This window comes from Xyrauchen texanus, chromosome 39, assembly GCF_025860055.1.
Source record: "Xyrauchen texanus isolate HMW12.3.18 chromosome 39, RBS_HiC_50CHRs, whole genome shotgun sequence".
In the NCBI taxonomy this organism is placed as follows: Eukaryota; Metazoa; Chordata; class Actinopteri; order Cypriniformes; family Catostomidae; genus Xyrauchen; species Xyrauchen texanus.
In genome coordinates this window covers 32,064,292-32,083,298 of record NC_068314.1, presented here as the reverse complement: position 1 = coordinate 32,083,298, position 19,007 = coordinate 32,064,292, and the positions used below count along the sequence as shown (strand labels likewise).

At 38.4% G+C, this 19,007-nt stretch overlaps 1 protein-coding gene across 4 annotated transcripts in view; it reads left to right on the top strand.

Annotated features, from left to right (window-relative positions):
* LOC127632608 (IQ motif and SEC7 domain-containing protein 1-like) overlaps positions 1-19,007 on the top strand; it is a 243,058-nt gene that overhangs the window by 155,264 nt on the left and 68,787 nt on the right. The window contains exon 1 of one of the 4 annotated variants that reach the window (XM_052111296.1): positions 1,001-1,070. The exons of the other annotated variants lie outside the window; for them this stretch is intronic. Coding sequence (XP_051967256.1) covers positions 1,042-1,070 — 29 coding nt within the window. The 5' untranslated portion in view covers positions 1,001-1,041. Of the gene's footprint in view, positions 1-1,000; positions 1,071-19,007 lie in introns of those variants that run through there. 4 annotated transcript variants of the gene reach the window in all.

The window sequence follows — 19,007 nt, the reverse complement described above, 5'->3', positions numbered from 1 at the left end:
TGTGTGTGTGTGTGTATATATATATATATATATATATATATATATATATATATATATATATATATATACAAGCATATACAGGCATGCGCACAACACTTGCGCCGGTAAGAACGCCACTAAATGTGTTTAAATGCAACGCAAAAGCATGTTAATGGGCATAAATTGATCTTAGCTAATCAGTATTTGCTTAAATATGCACTTAGTGTCTATCATAGTTAGGCTAGTACTACTTTAGCATTAGTACTTTTATGTTTAGCATTTTATCAACAGCGATTCCGTATCCCGGCAACAGGGCATCAGCATATCTGAAAAGGGTTGTAAATCAGCCAGCTTCTGTTTGGTGAGAGTCAGTCCCTGCTGATCACCATGTGCTTCTAGTGATTAGCATTGCTCCTCATTAGCTGGCAAAGGTAGTGCCCCATCTGATAAAGCATCATTGATACAGGCCAGGCAGGGGGGCGTTGGGGGGCTTTGTGTTTGCGGTGAAGCGTGCAGAAAACTGGGCTCTGTCACTGGTGCTGACAGACAATGGAGGCAGCTGTAATTTAAAGCTGAGAAGATGATTTGGAGTGATTTTTTTTTTTCTTACTGTTTCAACATTGTTTGCGTTGAAGGAGGCATGTTGGATTAGAACTAGAGGATTGACAGGATTCTACACACATTGACTTTCTTTTCACACAAAACACATCCCCAAAACAGCTGAAAGCCATACACGTGGTGTGTGTGACAGCTTCATTGGGGGTGTGAGAGACATCACAAAGGGCGTTGCTATCTGGATCGGAAGGATATTCAGCCGCAAATAAGGGCCTGTTATTCTCTCCTACATTGGTATTGAGGATCTCCATTTACGGGATGCCACATCTAGTTGCCATCACTCAAACACCTCTCAGTGTGATGCAATAGTGACAGCTTGCACTAGCCATGTGCATTTCACCTCTTTTTACGTGATGTGACAGACTAAAGCTCTCAACTCTTTGGTTCTTGCTCCAGAGAATGTTGAAACTCAAGACGTTCTGTTTGGATTACTGGCAGTTTCTTTGCATGCAGCCTCTCAATGGCTTCTATAAAAGGTATGTGGTATTTTGGTCTTTGCTTGAAGGGATAGTTCACCCAAAAATGAAAATTAATAAATTTTCTCCCTCATGTCCATCCAAACCTGTGTGACTTTCTTCTATTGTGCACAAGAGAAGGGATTTTTTAGAATGTTAACACTGCTCTTTTTTTCAAAACAAAGTAAGTGAATATTAACCGAGGCTGTCAGTAACCTAAAATGTTGTCTCGCTTTTATGTTCAATGGAAGAATGAAAGCCATGCAGGTTTTCAATGACATGAGGGTGAGTAAATGACAGAATTGACATTTTTCTCTTCAACAAAATGCTTGCTTTGTTGCTTGATAAAAAATTTTTTTTAAAGTTTTGTTAACATAAGTGTTTAAAATGTTGTGTGTTGAGTATGTTGAGGTATAGAACATTATAAGTTATTGTTTGATCCTTGAAAAAGCTTATCTTATGAAAATGGGTTTTATTGCTGTCTTATCCATATTAGGAATAATCAGTAAAAAGGCTTTAATGGTGCTTTTCCACTGCACGGTACAACTCGACTGGACTCTGCTTGCTTTTTGGGGGTTTTCCACTGTGGATAGTTCCTGGTACTTTTTTAGTACCACCTCGATCGAGGTTCCAAGCGAGCCGAGCTGATACTAAATGTGACGTCAAAACCCTGCAGATCACTGATTGTTCAGAGAGACTCGTCACTACCAGCATCACTGGATTTGCGATACGGGCAACAGTATCATTTGTTCACGCGACTTTTGAATTGTAAAAAGAAATGGCTGTGCGCAAAACCACGCAATGGTCAATAAATGAGGAGCAGACGTTTCTCTCTTTAGTGATGAACAAAATGACGCAAAACGAAAAAGCATTTTAGGAAGTGTCTCAGCTGTTGGCCACACACGGCTACCACCAGACCTACCAACAGTGTAGGGAAAAGTTACAAAAATAAATAAAAGTGACTACAGAACCATGAAGGAAAAGTGGAAGTGGTTCTACCACATGGACGCTATCTAGACCGTCGAGCAATGGGAGGGAGAGTGCCCTGGACTCGGCCATGGCTGGAGCCCACGATGGAGGATGGTACGTTAACTCTATACTCTGCTTGAAAGCTTCACTTTATTTAGTTTACCAGCTACTGGAAAGCTTGCTTCTAAAACAATCAGGCTAATTTAACTGTTACACTTGTGTAAAATCACCATGCAACAACTGCTTTGTGCAGCGCAGTGAGCTAGTAGCTAACAGCTAGCGGTCTTGTTATTGTTTATGGACAGTAATTTTTGTATCTCGTTTAATATGATGTCACGGCAGTTGAGGCGGTGCAACCATGACGATCAGCCTATAATCCAAACCCACGTTGAGGCAGCAGTGTAAAAGCAAACTCAGAAAAGAAAGCAAGTAGAGTCGAAGTCGAGTCGAACCATAACGTGCAGTGGAAAAGTGCCATTATTGTTGAAGCAATTTGAACACATGTACAGTCACCATACGCAACTCATCCAGCTCCCACGCCAGAGATGCCGGTTCAAGTCCCGTTCGGAGCAGGGCGAGCAGGGCTGGTTACAATGGTGCCGTGACCCGGATGGGAGTGAGATTTAAGGGGGTGAGTGTAACGGGATCCAGCTGGTAAATAGCTGTGAAGTGTGTAAACCTCACTCTCCTGACTTCAAGAGGTGCACTAGCGACTGACGTTAGAGTCTGTAGCCTTTAGCCTCCTTGTTAGCGCACCCGGCTCCCACGCTGGTTCGAGTCCCGTTCGGAGCAGGGTGAGCAGGGCCGGTTACATTACAAGCTACAAGCTTCTCATAACTTAAATTAGTTCAAATATATTCTAGCTCCACTTTTAAACAAAGTTGTTGCTGCACTAAAAATTGCTAGTACCAAAAAGTATTAAAGCTATTTCAATGAGAAAGTATTTAACACTGGTTGTTGGCTACCCATTTGCAAATTTTTCTGTACATTCCTAGAGCCGATCATGTGAAAGTGAATATACTTGTCAGAACATTTCAAACCCTAATGAATACCTCAGGAAGCTTTGAAATGACCCCATATCTTCTGTTTTCTCCATCTAGTTGGATAACTTGTCTGGACCATTGTCTGAATAGAAATGATGGGGTCGATATAATCGAAAACACTGAACCCAAAATTGTGGAAAGGTGTAATTTCACTGATATGGAAGTGTGTCCTAGCTTGCGATCAGTGATATGTACAGGCCTTGGCATTTGAGTCTTCCCTCCCCTTTCCTCTCCTCTTACAGTTGTAAATCATACATTGATTGTGTTGTTCGTACCCTTTGCTGACGTTCAGGCGACTCTGACTTAAGCAACTATTCAAGCAGGAAATCCCCTGTCAACTGTCACAGCTGACCTTCTGTCCTAAATGTGTGCACAGTTTGCACAGCGTGGCCTCCCATTCATAAATCCGATATTTGGCAATACATGTAAAACACATATTATCTATTTTCATGTATGATTTCACCGATATACTGTAGGTCACATACTAGTATATTTCAAAATGGCCATTTTCATATCCAGTATGTAACATATATTTTCCCATATACACACATACATGTATGAAATACTCATACATATAAAATGTATGGGTACAAAAGTTTGTATGAGTGAAAAAACTGTTCTACACTTTTTTAAATTTTTAATTAAAAAGTGGAATTGGAAACATGACTTTAGAATGCAATTTATTGTTTATTTACATTTTACTGAACATAAACCTATCATTGCCCTACAGTTCATAGCAATCCATTTTGCTATTGAATTCATCAAACAGTCCAAGATTTATTATAAGGGATCAATGCATCAATGTTCACGTCAGACGGACGCTTTGGAGCATCTCGGTTGCATTCTGTCATAATCAGACTGATTTTAGGTCACTGTGTCAAGTTAAACAAAGCTTAAAACTTAGAAATCACATCTTGAGATCCCTGCATTCAGATTTGTGCTCCATCATGCTGTGTTTGAATGCAAGATCGTGTTCTCATTAGACTTGCCATGAAATCATAATTTTCACACTGTAACGCAAGGCAGCTTGATTTCAAACTTTAAACTTTATTTTTAAGTTATTTAATGTATTTATTAATTTTATTTAAAAATTCAAATGAAAATGTGTGTTGAAAGATGGCTTTTCAACAGTTGGGATGGGCAACATCTCTTTGGCAATGAACCTACTTCATCTGTGCATTCTCTCCATCATGGGCTACCGGTCGGACATTTCTTTGTCTGGGCAAATGCATTACTTACATTTACATTTACATTTACATTTATGCATTTGGCAGACGCTTTTATCCAAAGCGACTTACAGTGCACTTATTACAGGGACAATCCCCCTGGAGCAAACTGGAGTTAAGTGTCTTGCTCAAGGACACAATGGTGGTGGCTGTGGGGATCGAACCAGCGACCTTCTGATTACCAGATTAGCAGTTATGTGTTTTCTGATCCACTTGCAGAGACTGCAGCACCATTATTTGGATTCATGATGGTCAATTACTGTGGTATGATCTATTTCAGATAAACCCACCTTTAATCTGCATGTACATAACAATAAATAAATAAATAAATACAATTGTTGTTGGTCAATTTACATGACGGTCAGACAGGCTGTCTCTTCCTGTCTAAGTGGGTTGTTCTTGGCCAGAATAAGCTGTTGTATGCTGTAAGAGTCTGGCAAAACTAGCTAATTAATAATACAAATGTTCACAGTTGTATAAATTGAATGGATGCTGAACAATTCATTCAAGTTTTTGAATATGGTAAAATGCTGTGATGGCAAAAAGTACTTGCAAATATTGTTTAGTCGCTTTGAAATTTGTGCAAACAAAACTGTGGAGTAAAAAAAAAACATTGTAATGTTGTAAATGTTGCAAACCTAAACTCAATAATTGCTATAATTTTTTATCTCTACAATGGTTTGGCAGCAATTCATTTGCGACACTTCTCTGTATTTGAGTTTTCCATTTTGATACCTATTTTTTCCTTTACAATGCTCCTTTTTATCTGCGATCCATTTTGTGCTACCTAACAAATCTTTAGTCTGCACCAGAGTATGTTAATGATGTGACTTCAGTGGTACATCCGTACACTTTGAAATGATGTCTAAGCCTCTGGCAGAACTTATATAGTGCTATTTCATGCTAGTCTATGTGGTACAGAATGTAAATTAGATTTTTCACAGTGTCCATCTATTTCTCATAAAATTGAATGCATTCTAAGCAAGCTACAATACCCTTAAAAGTCATATAATTCCATTTTTATTATGAATTCATCCTTTCTTTGGCTCATAATGTGTTGTTGAGCACGTCTGATCAGATTATTATCAAGGATAAAGGCTGTAAATGCAAGAGTGCAGACCTTTCCTTAATGATGGACATTGAGCTGTGTGTCTGTGTGCTCTCTGCCTTGTTTTTTATTGAGTCTTATGCTCCTAACAAGCTGGAGACTAATGAAAGGGAGCAGAAAAATGGTTTTATGTGTGTCAGTTTTTATATCCATGTCTGTTCAGAAGTCTGTGTATGTTTTTGTGTATGTGTTGGAGGGTAATTAGTGAAAGAAAGGATGTGGTCGTCTTGAGGGAGGTGCCTGATGACTAAAACAAAACAACTAAGCTGCTTTAGTGTCAGTAATTATTACTATTAATACTACATTTTCCATTTGACAGGAAGGCAAGCGTTTTTCATAATTGTTCACATTATTTATTCACATTTGCTACTAAAAAATGAATACTTTTTTTTATTTTTTTATTTCCAGACTTCAATCAGTCTGTTCCTTTCAACTTGAGGTAGCTTTTATTTTATTTTAGAATTATATATATAAATATATATATATATATATATATATATATATATATATATATATATATATATATATATATATATATATATATATATATATATATATATTTATATTATATATTATATATCATATTATATACTACATGTGGCAGGGAGGAGGGCGGGTCGTGATCCTACACACCGGTCCCGTATTAGGCTAATTATGCCTCCGTGAGGTTTAAAGGCTGACTGCAGAGGGCCGTCATGGAGAGAGAGATCGTTAGCGGACATGTCCGTCATGTGTGTGTTTATGTCTTCTTTTAAGTTTATCATTAAAACTATTATTTATATCGTCAAGCCGGTTCTCTCTCTCCCGCACGGCCCTCTGCAGTCAGCCTTTAAACCTCACGGAGGCATAATTAGCCTAATACGGGACCGGATGTGTAGGATCACGACCCGGCCCCGCCCTCCGCCCTGCCACACTACATTACTAAAGCTAGGAAATAGCTTTAAACGAACAACTTCAGCATTACGGCTCATCACAGCTGAGAGACACAAAAGACTGATTGATTACAGGACTCATGGTGCTTACCTCTTACCAGAGTTTCCACATTGGAGATAAAGTGCAGTTCAAAATGAAGATTGCAGTTTCTATATTGAATGACTCTTGTGCATCGGCTACCACGAAATAGGGAGAATTACCCCTGCTTGGATGGCTATTTTTCCACTGTGAAAGCTGATCTCCAGAAAGCTGACAGCATCTCTGCTTGGGTGTGGCAAATTGAACTAAATGTGCATTTAAAATGAATGCATCTGGCGCCATTGGTGTGTGAATGTGAGTGGAAATGTGTGTGTATGTGTGGATGGGACACAGTGTTAAGCGTTTTGGTAACCTCTAAGGTTAAAAAATGCGTATATAATTGCAGACCTTTGACCATTAAAATGACGGTTTTATTATACCTTTCATCCTTCAACTTTCCATAACCTTCATCACTTCTAAATATAAATGCACCCAAATGTCGTAAATATAGATGTTAAAGGGCAGCCAATGCAGTGCAAATCTCTTTAACAATAATACAGACATTGGCTTTACCCACCCAAAGAGATGTGGGAAGGGGATCCCCTTCAAGTGTTCCACCGTTTGACCATTTTAAAAACAATTTGCTTTCATATGAGACTCAATGCCATCAATGTGGAACCTCTCACTGCATTCTAAAGTACAGGACAATATGTGTCCTGTACAGGATGTCGTAATTTCACCCAAAATATGGGACACCCTGGCTAAAATGGGAATGTCGTCAAAGCTAGCAGCAACAATATTGCATATTTGACTCCGTTGTCCTTTACAAATGGGTTAATATTTGGAGACTGCCTTCTTGAAAAATGCAATTAATGGTTAAACATCCTTAGCAAAACTCACGTATGGTGAAACTACGGATGTTTGCATCGTTACTATGACAACCAATGTGGACATGTGAGCAAAAGCGACTGCACTAACAGTCAGTCTAAAAAAAACCTTTCTTTGCATATTAATAAATACATAATACAAGTTGAAAAACATTCTTTACTAGTTTTATTTTCCCATTTCTACACAGTTCTTTCACTGGCTCCTATCCAGCTTGTCTCCCCTCAGTGTTCTTCAAGGCCTCTCATTTATTTTGCCTTGTTTTCTTTCTACATCTATTTTTCCCTGTGTGTATTCCAGTGTGGCTTTAAGTTACACTTTTGAGGCTAATCCATTTCCATGGAGTGTGCCAAGCCTTACTCCAATGACTTTGATTATGATCTCATAGCCTTCTGCAGGATTGGATCTCCTATGTACATCTGGCCCCACTCAATCTTGACAGAATCAGCATTTTTTCATAAAAATTCCATCTCGACACTCGAATTAAGCTATTGAGACTAATTAACTACATCTACAAGTCATGTTTCAGCACTGGTCAGACCCTCCTTGGCCTGAAAATCCGTAGGGAGACATGTCACACTTGGCTTAGTGTTGGTCGGGTGGGCCTGCCAAACCTCTTTGACATAGACTGGGAGTTAATAACCTCCAAACAAGATGAGAGGGTTTCAAGGAAGCATCTAGTTGAGGAGATTGAGTACACCAGGATGTATCTCTAGCATATTTCCTCTGACTAAAGCAACTCTAGAGCCTCACATGGGAACCTTTTATTTCTGCTAGAAGATTTCTCCCAGAGGGGAGCATTTGGTTATGTCTGCATAAACAAAGCTACAGACGCCTGTACATTAGAAGGTCAAGGAACAACTGCAGTAACATGAGTGAGGGAATGAATTACTGTTTTTTTTTTCCCCAACTCTGGAGCACTTCAAGCATTGCTCTCGGTTTGTGGTTGAGAGAAAGAAAAGAGGAAGGAGAGACTGTCTAGATGACTGGAGTTGAGCTGAGATCGTTACACAGCACATGCTGAGCTCATCTCTGACTTAGATCTACTCCACATTGTTTTGAAGACTTGTATCAAGCAGCCAGGCAGGAAATGCCCTGGTCATGTTACATCTGATGTGGAAATACTGCATTTCGGTCCGTACCATCAGGTAGGAGATCTTTAAATCAGAGGAGTGCAGCACAAGTTGGAGATATGTTCATGATTCACAGTTCTCTATCAGGACACCTGTTCTATCCATTCATATCTGGTGGTGTGGCTCTATCGGAAAGTAAGTTACAGCTTGTGGCCTGGGGTAATCAGGAAATGTTGCGATGTGGTCATATTCTAGAGAAAAGTTTTTTTTTTGCTGTTGTTGTTTTTTTTATAGATATTGATTATTAACTTCATGTGAAATACTTAGAATTTGTTATAAGTAAAAATTATGTGTTTTTCTCATTGCAACCATTATTATATATTGCGTTCTTGTACTAAGAAATGTAAAGAAGCACTCTTTAAGAAATTACCAAAGTATGCAGTGTAATATAAAATCCATTTACAAACCCATTAAGCTTTGACTTGTGGATGTCAATGGCTTAATTTGTTCTTTGTTATTTAAATTGGATGCTATTTTAGCTCATTTAATCCAAAAAATTTCCCAGCTACAGTAAGTAGGCACATGTCTTTTACTCCTCGGATAGCCCATATTTTAAATTAGTGAAAGGATTGGTCACAATTGTAACCGGTACGAAAATACAGTTTAATTTTTCTTAGTTGCTTAAAATAGGACCCAATCGAAAATGACAAACAGTAAAGGGACATTGTTTTTTTTACTAACAGACGATTGTGCAGGAAAAGGCAATGATTACCAAAAATAATTGCATATTTCTTTTTAATTTTACTTTGTGTCATTTATTGCAAAAATACTTGAAACTCTGTAATTATATAATGGGAGTCAATCAGTTGCTAATCAAAAGTAAGTCTCTATTCACAATTGTGAACACATTCATGTTAGCGTGTCATGTGAGCATGATTTATATGAGCCAAAGCTATCTTATTAATAAATCAATAATAGACCCTTAAAACATCACATGCACAACATATGGTGGTTGTATGTGTATTATGACAAGGTTTGCTTGCTTACTCTTCTGGAGCTTTGACACAGACATTGAAACCTGTATTTCAGAGGCACACAGTGGAATTAAATGTTTCTGGTCTTGTGACTTTTTGAACCACCCATGTAAATATGTTCACATGAAATCAACACAGTCTGCACTTTCATTTAGATTTGACAAGTCTGTGTAAAATACTTCAAAAACTCTTTTAAGATGCCTCAGATTTATAAATAAATTTCAGTCACTATTGTAACTGGTGGGATTAAATGGGTTAATATATCAACTACCCTGCCTGCTTCCACCCATAGTGGCTAAAATTAGTGACTAGAGGCTCTGAGTCAAGCCAGCTCATCCACCAAAGGAGCCAAATTATTTCCTTAAGCTCTGTAATTTGCTTCCAGTATTTGGTCAGCCACAGACTCATGTGTTTTTAACAGTAACTTATGTCCACTACTTTTACAGTTGTTATGTAGTTGAAGGTATCTTTCTCTTTTTCTTGTTGCTCTTGGTGTTGTTCATTAAATTGTCTTCTTTGCCTATACCTATAAACATGTAGTGATCTGTGACTGCCAAGCTCGAAAGATGCACCATAAAAGTACTTCATATGACTTCTGACTCAATTCTGAATAGCTTTGTATGAAAAACTTCACACAACCTTGAAGGTACAAAATTGTGGAGGGCAAGATTAACAAATACATTTTCATTTAGAAAAACATGAGAATTTGACAACTGTAGATCAAAAGTTCTGCTTCTGAAATCAGTCTGTGCTTACAGAAACTCGAATCACTGCTAAAGGCGTGTGTGAGCTCCAGTTTCGGGATGAAATGTCCACAGCTTGGCACCAAAAGTGAGTTTTTAGTAAATTATGGTATACAGTCAACAGAAATGCCTTTTTTGACCAAACCCCAACCCTAAACCTAACTGTTAGTGGAGTAAAAATTGTTTATGTGACCAGAGGTTACTTGGATGTTCCTCACACAAATGCAAAAGTACAATGTTTTAGGGTAGTATTGATGCAAGAGTACCATGTTGTCCTCTGTCAAATTCTCATTGTTGGGTCCCGTGGTAGGGCTATCAGGTTCTTCATAGTTTCATTTCGGTCTGTTCACCGCTTATATTTCAAGCATGAGCTCATTCTTTATATCTCAAGAAAAAATGTCTCATCATCAGCCTTGGGGCAAAAATCCAGACCTACCAGGACAAGAACCATCTTTCAGGAATCTGACTTTAGAGCTATTTGAAATTATTACTGATTTGACAGGAATTTGTCATTTTGTTAAGAGCCCTGCAGTCTTTTTTAAAGGAAATTGCTTTTGGAAGTATTTGTGCCTTGAAAATATCAGTCTGTTTTAAAACAGAGCCACAGTGAAACCGTAGATGTCAGGCAACCTGATCAAGCACACCAAGGAGGCACAAGGTATTATTAATTTACTTTGTGTGGCATACTCATTTGCGTCTGAATGTCTTATACTCAATGGACAAACGAAGAGGAAGTTGTACTTTTCTTGTGTCGTACTCTCATTTAATGAGTCTTCCAGATATGTCGAGTTTCCTATGGGTAGTTTGACTGGCTGTCTGCATCCGTGAGTTAACCACCAGTGCGTCACCAGACCTTTGCAGATGTTTTCTGAGACTTTGTAGGGGGCTCTTGGGGCCAACCTGTCTGCTGGAGCCTGTGTTTTGTAAAGGAATTTCCAGGCTTCTCTGGTCTATGTGCTTGAGTGTTGCCAAAGGCCAGACAGGCTGTCTTGGGCTGTAAGAACCATAAACAGACTTCAAGTTGTTGCTCACGGATGGAACCTTACTGGGTTTAGAACTCTGTTACGTAAGTTTTTCAGAGGAAAGCTTACAGACACTGCATCGACATCAAAAAGAGATTTCAATATTTATTCAAAGGAGATACGGACCTGAAAGTGGGCTTTCGAAAACATTTGATTGGTCAAGTGGATAAGGGCAAGCAGAAGCAAAAAGACAGGAGCAGATCAGTGATTCGTCCGTGGGTGAGTAAGCCATTCTGTTTGATTTACGGCAACTCAGCTGGATGGGTTCAACAGATCTATCTATCTATCTGTCTGTCTGTCTGTCTGTCTATCTGTCTGTCTGTCTGTCATTCTACTGTATATATACCATTTTGTTTATTGATTTCTGTATCCATCCATCCATCCAGAAAGGATCATTGGCTGTCAGCTGGTGTGTAAGTGGTATTCCATATTTCAATAAATTTCAGCATATCATCTTCATATTTTATTTTTTTATAGGATTCCTCATTGACAAACATGTAAACATGAAACATGAGTGAAGGCACTGTTCCCGTTTCCCTGACACAGAAATAATATTCTTATTAGCATCTATTAATATTTCAGAGGAAAGGTTGCAGTTTACACTAATTGATTGGGTTACATTCCACAGTGGAAACCTTTGACTCATTCTTTGGTGCAATGGATTGTTGTTTTAATTTTGAGGTGTAAAGTGGGCATTCCAAAGCTTTCTGTAAATCTCAAAGATGGTATAATTGAAAACTCTTTTGAATGGGTTCAAACAAAGGGTTCATCTGTACTTCTTGCTTTCTTGGATATTCAATCTGAATGAGCTCCAGTGCACTCATTAAAATTACAGTACATCAGCTCTGCCTAAACAAAACAAAGTGAATCACCCTACCTTTCAAGTGCATTTGAAACATAATCCATCTTCTATCTTATTATACCACATTTGAGGCCTTTGCATGGGTACTGACTATTTAAAATATGTTAAATCTCTTGTGTCAAAAGATGCTTGTCATTTATTAGGCAATTGATTTAGTAAGGAAAATGATTTTCAAACGAATGGTTATTTTTTTTTTATAGTGGTGCTTGGCTATATCCTTATAAACCCTTTTCTGGAACATTTCACATCTCCAGCCATCTGGCTGAGTGTACCTGCAACTTCATAAAGTGCCATCACTTTAGAATGCACTGCCCTTTTTTTGTGGTCCAAATTTGGCCATTGGCCTGTCAGCTCAAAATCGGATTAATGATGGGATATTGGTCTGTCACCCCACCTGGTACTCCATATTTTATGCATTTCACACCACACTGGTCAACACTGTCTCTCTCTGGTGCAAATCTAAAATTGATGTCGGTCATGACCTCACTGTGAATAGGTCACTCCATCGCCTGTTTAGTGTTGCCTGACAGTATGAGTTCTATACTTCTACTACTGTTGCCATTTTTAAAAACACAGTATTCAAAATATGGCCTACTCAAGAGTTAATTTTTTCATAGGAGACAACAAACCTGAGTGGATTTCGGCTCTAATGTCAGAGCTTCGCTATGTTAACAACAGTAAGATCACATGCCTTTATGTAACTCCAATAAACATCATTACCCTTGTAAAACAGCCAGGGGCGGCAGTACAGCGTCTAAAGAGGAAGCTTTTAGGAAAGATGAGACTGCCTTTTTCCTACATTAAAATGGGGAAAAAAATGCCATCTGAATGGTGTGGTCAGAAATATTAGGTAATTTTACTCTCAACCCAAACACAAAAATGTTTCCACAGCCTTTCTGTCCATGTGCCACATCTTTTGTTCGTGAGAATTGTTCAAATGATGTCTGCAGAGTGAAAATAGTTGGGTTGAAAAGCTGGAATACCCAAATGCCCCATAAACACATACTTAAGAATGGTATGGCAGACCTGAATTTTATGTTGGTGAAGTGTTGTAATTGTTTATTTTCTTGATAACTTCATTTTATGTGTTGAAATTCTGTCAGTACGTATGAAACCAATGGTTGCCATGGGGTCGGTTTTACTTTTGTCTTTTTACACAAGCAAATGAAAGTCAATTTACTTATCTCTCTCTGTTTCTCTGTGGACACTCACCTCTGGAGTATTGATTTTAAGGTAATGAGAGCTTTTTGATGTGCTTTTACTCCAGTGCAGGGCTTTTTGAAAGCCACTTTTGAAGCCGGACATAAAATGATCATTAGAAATTGTGCTGTTTGAATGATGAAATGTTACAGAGCCCGAGATTTAGACTGCAGCTTTTCTTTCACCTCTAATATGGATGTGCCGAGGCCAAACATGTTTGAGAATTAGATAAACTCTCAGTTGTGAAAAGCTTTTCTTTTACAGTGGGTACGGAAAGTATTCAGACCCCCTTAAATTTTTCACTCTTTGTTATATTGCAGCCATTTGCTAAAATCATTTGTTCATTTTTTTCCCTCATTATTGTACACACAGGACCCCATATTGACAGAAAAACACAGAATTGATGACATTTTTGCACATTTATTAAAAAAGAAAAACTGAAATATCACATGGTCCTAAGTATTCAGACCCTTTGTTCAGTATTTAGTAGAAGCACCCTTTTGATCTAATACAGCCATGAGTCTTTTTGGGAAAGATGCAACAAGTTTTTCACATCTGGATTTGGGTATCCTCTGCCATTCCTCCTTGCAGATCCTCTCCAGTTCTGTCAGGTTGGATGGTAAACGTTGGTGGACAGCCATTTTCAGGTCTCTCCAGAGATGCTCAATTGGGTTTAAGTCAGGGCTCTGGCTGGGCCATTCAAGAACAGTCACGGAGTTGTTGTGAAGCCACGCCTTCATTATTTTAGCGGTGTGCTTAGGGTCATTGTCTTGTTGGAAGGTGAACCTTCGGCCCAGTCTGAGGTCCAGAGCACTCTGGAGAAGGTTTTCGTCCAGGATATCCCTGTACTTGGCCGCATTCATCTTTCCCTCGATTGCAACCAGTCGTCCTGTCCCTGCAGCTGAAAAACAACCCCACAGCGTGATGCTGCCACCACCATGCTTCACTGTTGAGACTGTATTGGACAGGTGATGAGCAGTGCCTGGTTTTCTCCACACATACTGCTTAAAATTAAGGCCAAAAAGTTCTATCAAGACCAGAGAATCTTATTTATCACCATCTTGGAGTCCTTCAGGTGTTTTTTAGCAAACTCCATGCAGGCTTTCATGTGTGTTGCACTGAGGAGATGCTTCCGTCGGGCCATTCTGCCATAAAGCCCAGACTGGTGGATGGCTGCAGTGATGGTTGACATACTACAACTTTCTCCCATCTCCCGACTGCATCTCTCGAGCTCAGCCATGGTGATCTTTGGGTTCTTCTTTATCTCTCTCACCAAGGCTCTTCTCCCCCGATAGCTCAGTTTGGCCAGACGGCCAGCTCTAGGAGGGTTCTGGTCGTCCCAAACGTCATACATTTAAGGATTATGGAGGCCACTGTGCTGTTATGAACCTTAAGGGTAGCAGAAATTTTTTTGTAACCTTGGCCAGATCTGTGCCTTGCCACAATTCTGTCTCTGAGTTCTTCAGGCAGTTCCTTTGACCTCATGATTCTTATTTGCTCTGACATGCACTGTGAGCTGTAAGGTCTTATATAGACAGATGTGTGGCTTTCCTAAGTCCAATCAGTATAATCAAACACAGCTGGACTAAATTGAAGGTGTAGAACCATCTCAAGGATGATCAGAAGAAATGGACAGCACCTGAGTTAAATATATGAGTGTCACAGCAAAGGGTCTGAATACTTAGGACCATGTGATATTTCAGTTTTTCTTTTTTAATAAATGTGCAAAAATGTCAACAATTCTGTGTTTTTCTGTCAATATGGGGTGCTGTGTGTACAATAATGAGGGAAAAAAATGAACTTAAATGATTTTAGCAAATGGCTGCAATATAACAAAGAGTGAAAAATTTAAGGGGGTCTGAATACTTTCCGTACCCACTGTATATACTGCTATTTTCCATTATATAGATTTGTTGGGCTCTCAAGCAAATAATCTCAAGCAGGCTTAATCAATGAGCTCTTTTCTCATTGGCCTATTTGATTGTATATTTCTGAGTTGATGGCTTCTCTGAATCTTTTCTGAAAGCTTTTCTGCTTAATAATTTTTCTTTGATCTTTTGAGATTATTGCTATGAAAGCATACTGTAACTTTTAGAACTCAAAACTTGCAAAAATCTCATTAATTAAAACAGAGCAGCAAAAACGGCTCACATAATTCTGAAAACTTGACACGTTTGTTGTTCAGAACTTTGGCCTGCCTGGTCACGATGAGGTAATACAGAGGAGTTTGGATTGATACTATTATTCCTAAACACTGAAAGATCTAACAATAGAAGTAAAAAGTGGCAAAGTCTGTCAAACATTGTGCAAACCTACTTGCTGGTTTTTCCAATGATTTTCAAGTGTTAGATACATTAACATAATCACCGGCCAGGCAGAGTGAGACAGAGCGTGCATTTGCATCTCTCAGTGGGAAGTGTTAATCACTTGACTGTTGGGACTCCCTGCTGAGTTAATGGCTTCAAAGACTGAAAAAATACATCCGTTCTGTTTGAAAAAATCATTCTGTCACTGAGGCGTGTCTTGTGTTCTCGTCAAGTGACCAACAAGCTTATTTTATTGAAGAATAGACAATATGTCAAGCTGATGTGAATGTTTTCATCGCACTCAGTTTTTGTCACCAAGCTTTTGTCTTGCACTAAAATGAGCCACAACAGTGGATGCATTTCTTTACTCACTGAGAGCTGCATGTTGACATGCGTTCTACAACAAGCCTTGATTGGATAAATAAGCAATCACACACTTTCACAAGGAAAAGTTACTCCATCTTCACGATAACTTCTTTTGTATTGCGGCAGAAAAGACACAGGAAGAGAGAGAGCGAGCACCATGACTGTGAGAAGAGGTACTTTACTTCTTAATGCAATAGCAACTATTGATGGATAAAAATAACCACAACGTAAATTTTCCAGTTTTGGTAAATTTTAAAATATAACATTGCGAAAGCTGACCGAAAAATTGCACAGGACTTTGCACAGTGTGACTATAAATGTGTAAAAACATTTACATTTAATACTTGGGTCATATTATTTTATATAAAGTAACAATAAGCTATTTATTTGTATACAGCTTTAGATTATATCAATATATTGTAGTCTACATTTATATAAAATTATGTATAAATGTGTATACCTTAAGTTTGAACTTTTATTTTAGTTAATGTTGCTTTAATATACATTTGAATAGTGCGTTTTCTACCAAATGACACATGTTTGTTGCCCAGCTCTTTGCAAAATGTGACAATAAATATGTATTTTTGCTTTCTCAATAGAACATGTCTTTAACATACAACCAAGCATTGCAGACTGCAGAAAGCTTCAGGTTGATTGGCTGTGAAAATATGGCATGACAGTGAAGGGTTGAGAAAAGTAAAAAGCAGTCATTAAGTGTGAGACCTTTTCCCTATTTTTAATCAGTTAGTGTGACAGGCTCATTGACTAGGACAAGATCAGTGAAAACACTCACTAAGTGTGACACCCCCCACACAAAACGATTCTTTCTGAGTCTGCTAGTGTGCAGCCAGCTTTACATGGGAAAAGGGCATGTTTTAAATGCACAATTGCAAAAAAAGGCCCAACAAATATCATAAAAAAACAGAATTATTACTGTTTTGGCACAAAAAACATTATCAACATTATAAGTGGACCTTCGTCAGTGGATAAATAATAAAAACTATTTGAAATGACCCCTTTAATTTATACATTGAAGTATTTAATGCCTTTTAGCATAATTTTTTCCATCCAAGACCAAAATATATATGTAGCAAACGATGCAGGAATAATATGAAAGAACCTCCATATCAATTAACTCATGCAGGCATTCAATCAGTATCCCCTTATATGCAGTTCTTGGCTGATTAAAAAGGCTCATTCTTTGCAATGAACATAATTATGCTTGGGAGAGTGGAAGGAGAGGATTTTAATCTACAGGACAGAAAGAGACAGAGGGGAAAAAGGAAATTCCTTAAGCAGGAAATATTGACGCACTTCCTCGGATGTAACGAATGAAATAATGATGATGAAAGACTTCAGAACAAAGTGTACAATCTGCTTTTTTGGGGTTGAATCCAAATTTTTTATTAAGGCAGTTGCTTTTCAACTGCCACTCAAAACATCTAAGATAATGTAATATCTAGGGAGCATGCCGAGAAGTGTACCTCACCTTCTTGTACCTCATGCTTGCTTCAGGCACTTCTATACTCCTGTGTATAAGAAGAGCCAGAGCTTGAGGTATAAACTGTAATTAGGGAGCTCTGTAATTGTGCTGATGCATGCTTGTCACTCATTACTACTTTGTTTTCAGCTGCTTTCTCTCAATGTGATCCAGACTTGTTCACCGTACACTCAGATGGTCTATTTTAAGATCTCACTGGAAGTGCTGGAGGAATAATTGGGCTGTTTTTAGGTCTTGGTAAAATAGTTTGTTATTTGTATATTTTTGCAGTGTATAGGATATCTGGATATATATTTTGAGATTTTGAGATTATCGGCATTGGCGGTGCCCACACGGACAATTAAAAGAAGGATGAACTTCACAGTGCACATTTTCTGTTTTTAATTATTTTAAATGAATTATAAGCAATTATTACACTGTGGCCTGAAATACTCGTTTCTGATTGGTCAATGGTGCCATCTAGTGGTCTGTTATTGCACTGTAACAACTGCAGCTCCACATATCATACCTCTCATCCCGGGTCTGCGAACCATCTCTCCTGCTTCACGTAGCACTCTGAGAGCTCTAAAAGTAAGTTAATAAAATAATTTCAACTCATATCAATGTTTCATGTGCATTTATTTATTTGGCAAGTAGTCTTGTAATAAGATGCATAGTGAGCAGTCAGACAAATTAAACAGATTTCAGCTGTTCATCAATGTTTTATGCCCATTTATTTTACTTTTTTGTTTGTTTATCAAGTAGTCTAGTAACAAGCTGAATAATGAGTCAGACAGTGATTTTCACATCAACTCTGACACACACTGAAGATTGATTTCAGCTGTTCAGTAATTTCTTTCTTCTCAAATTATTACACAATTTCAATCCAAATCAATATTTTATGTCCATGTATTTATTTATTTGATTAGTAGCCATGCAGGGCTGGAGACATTGTCCTGAGATTTTACATGGCAACTGGCCCAACTGTTGGGGGGTGTTCGCTGTCCTTTTCTGCATATCGCGGCTCAGTTTTATCGTCCGTTCTGCATAACGCGTTGGCACATTTTTGCTTATCGCGGCCAATTCGACATGTTTCACGGCTGACACACCAACCTGCTCGGTTCGCCCGATGGCCATTCCACCCTTGGTTGACCCCAAAGTGCGTCGGCCCCGCAGGGAAAATGCCCGGTAAACTAGACTACCAGTCCAGCCCTGTAGCCATGTAATAAGTAGGATAATGTACAGGTAGACGGTTGTTATCACAAAATAAACTTTCTGATGAACCTATCAGGGTTTATTGTGCTATAACAACTGGCTGACTGTACATTAAAATATATGTTCGTTTAAATCTTAAGTATGTACACCATTAGCATCACCAAACTAAATCGGATCAGATTTACGATTTTTGCTTTGATAAAATGGATTATAAAACAGACATTGACATTGCCCTTTATCTATCATTCTATCAATTGTTCTTTACTGTATATTGTTCTCCATCCATCCATATCTAAGGTCCAAAATAGAAAATGGAGGATTGGGGTGTGCTTTTTCGACTTGGACCAGTAATTAGCCATCAAGGAACCACCCACAACACTTTAGAAACACCATAGCAACCCCATGACACTGCAGTTGTAATTTCAAGATATCGGCACAAATTATTTATTAAAGCAAAAGAGTATAATTCCTTGAT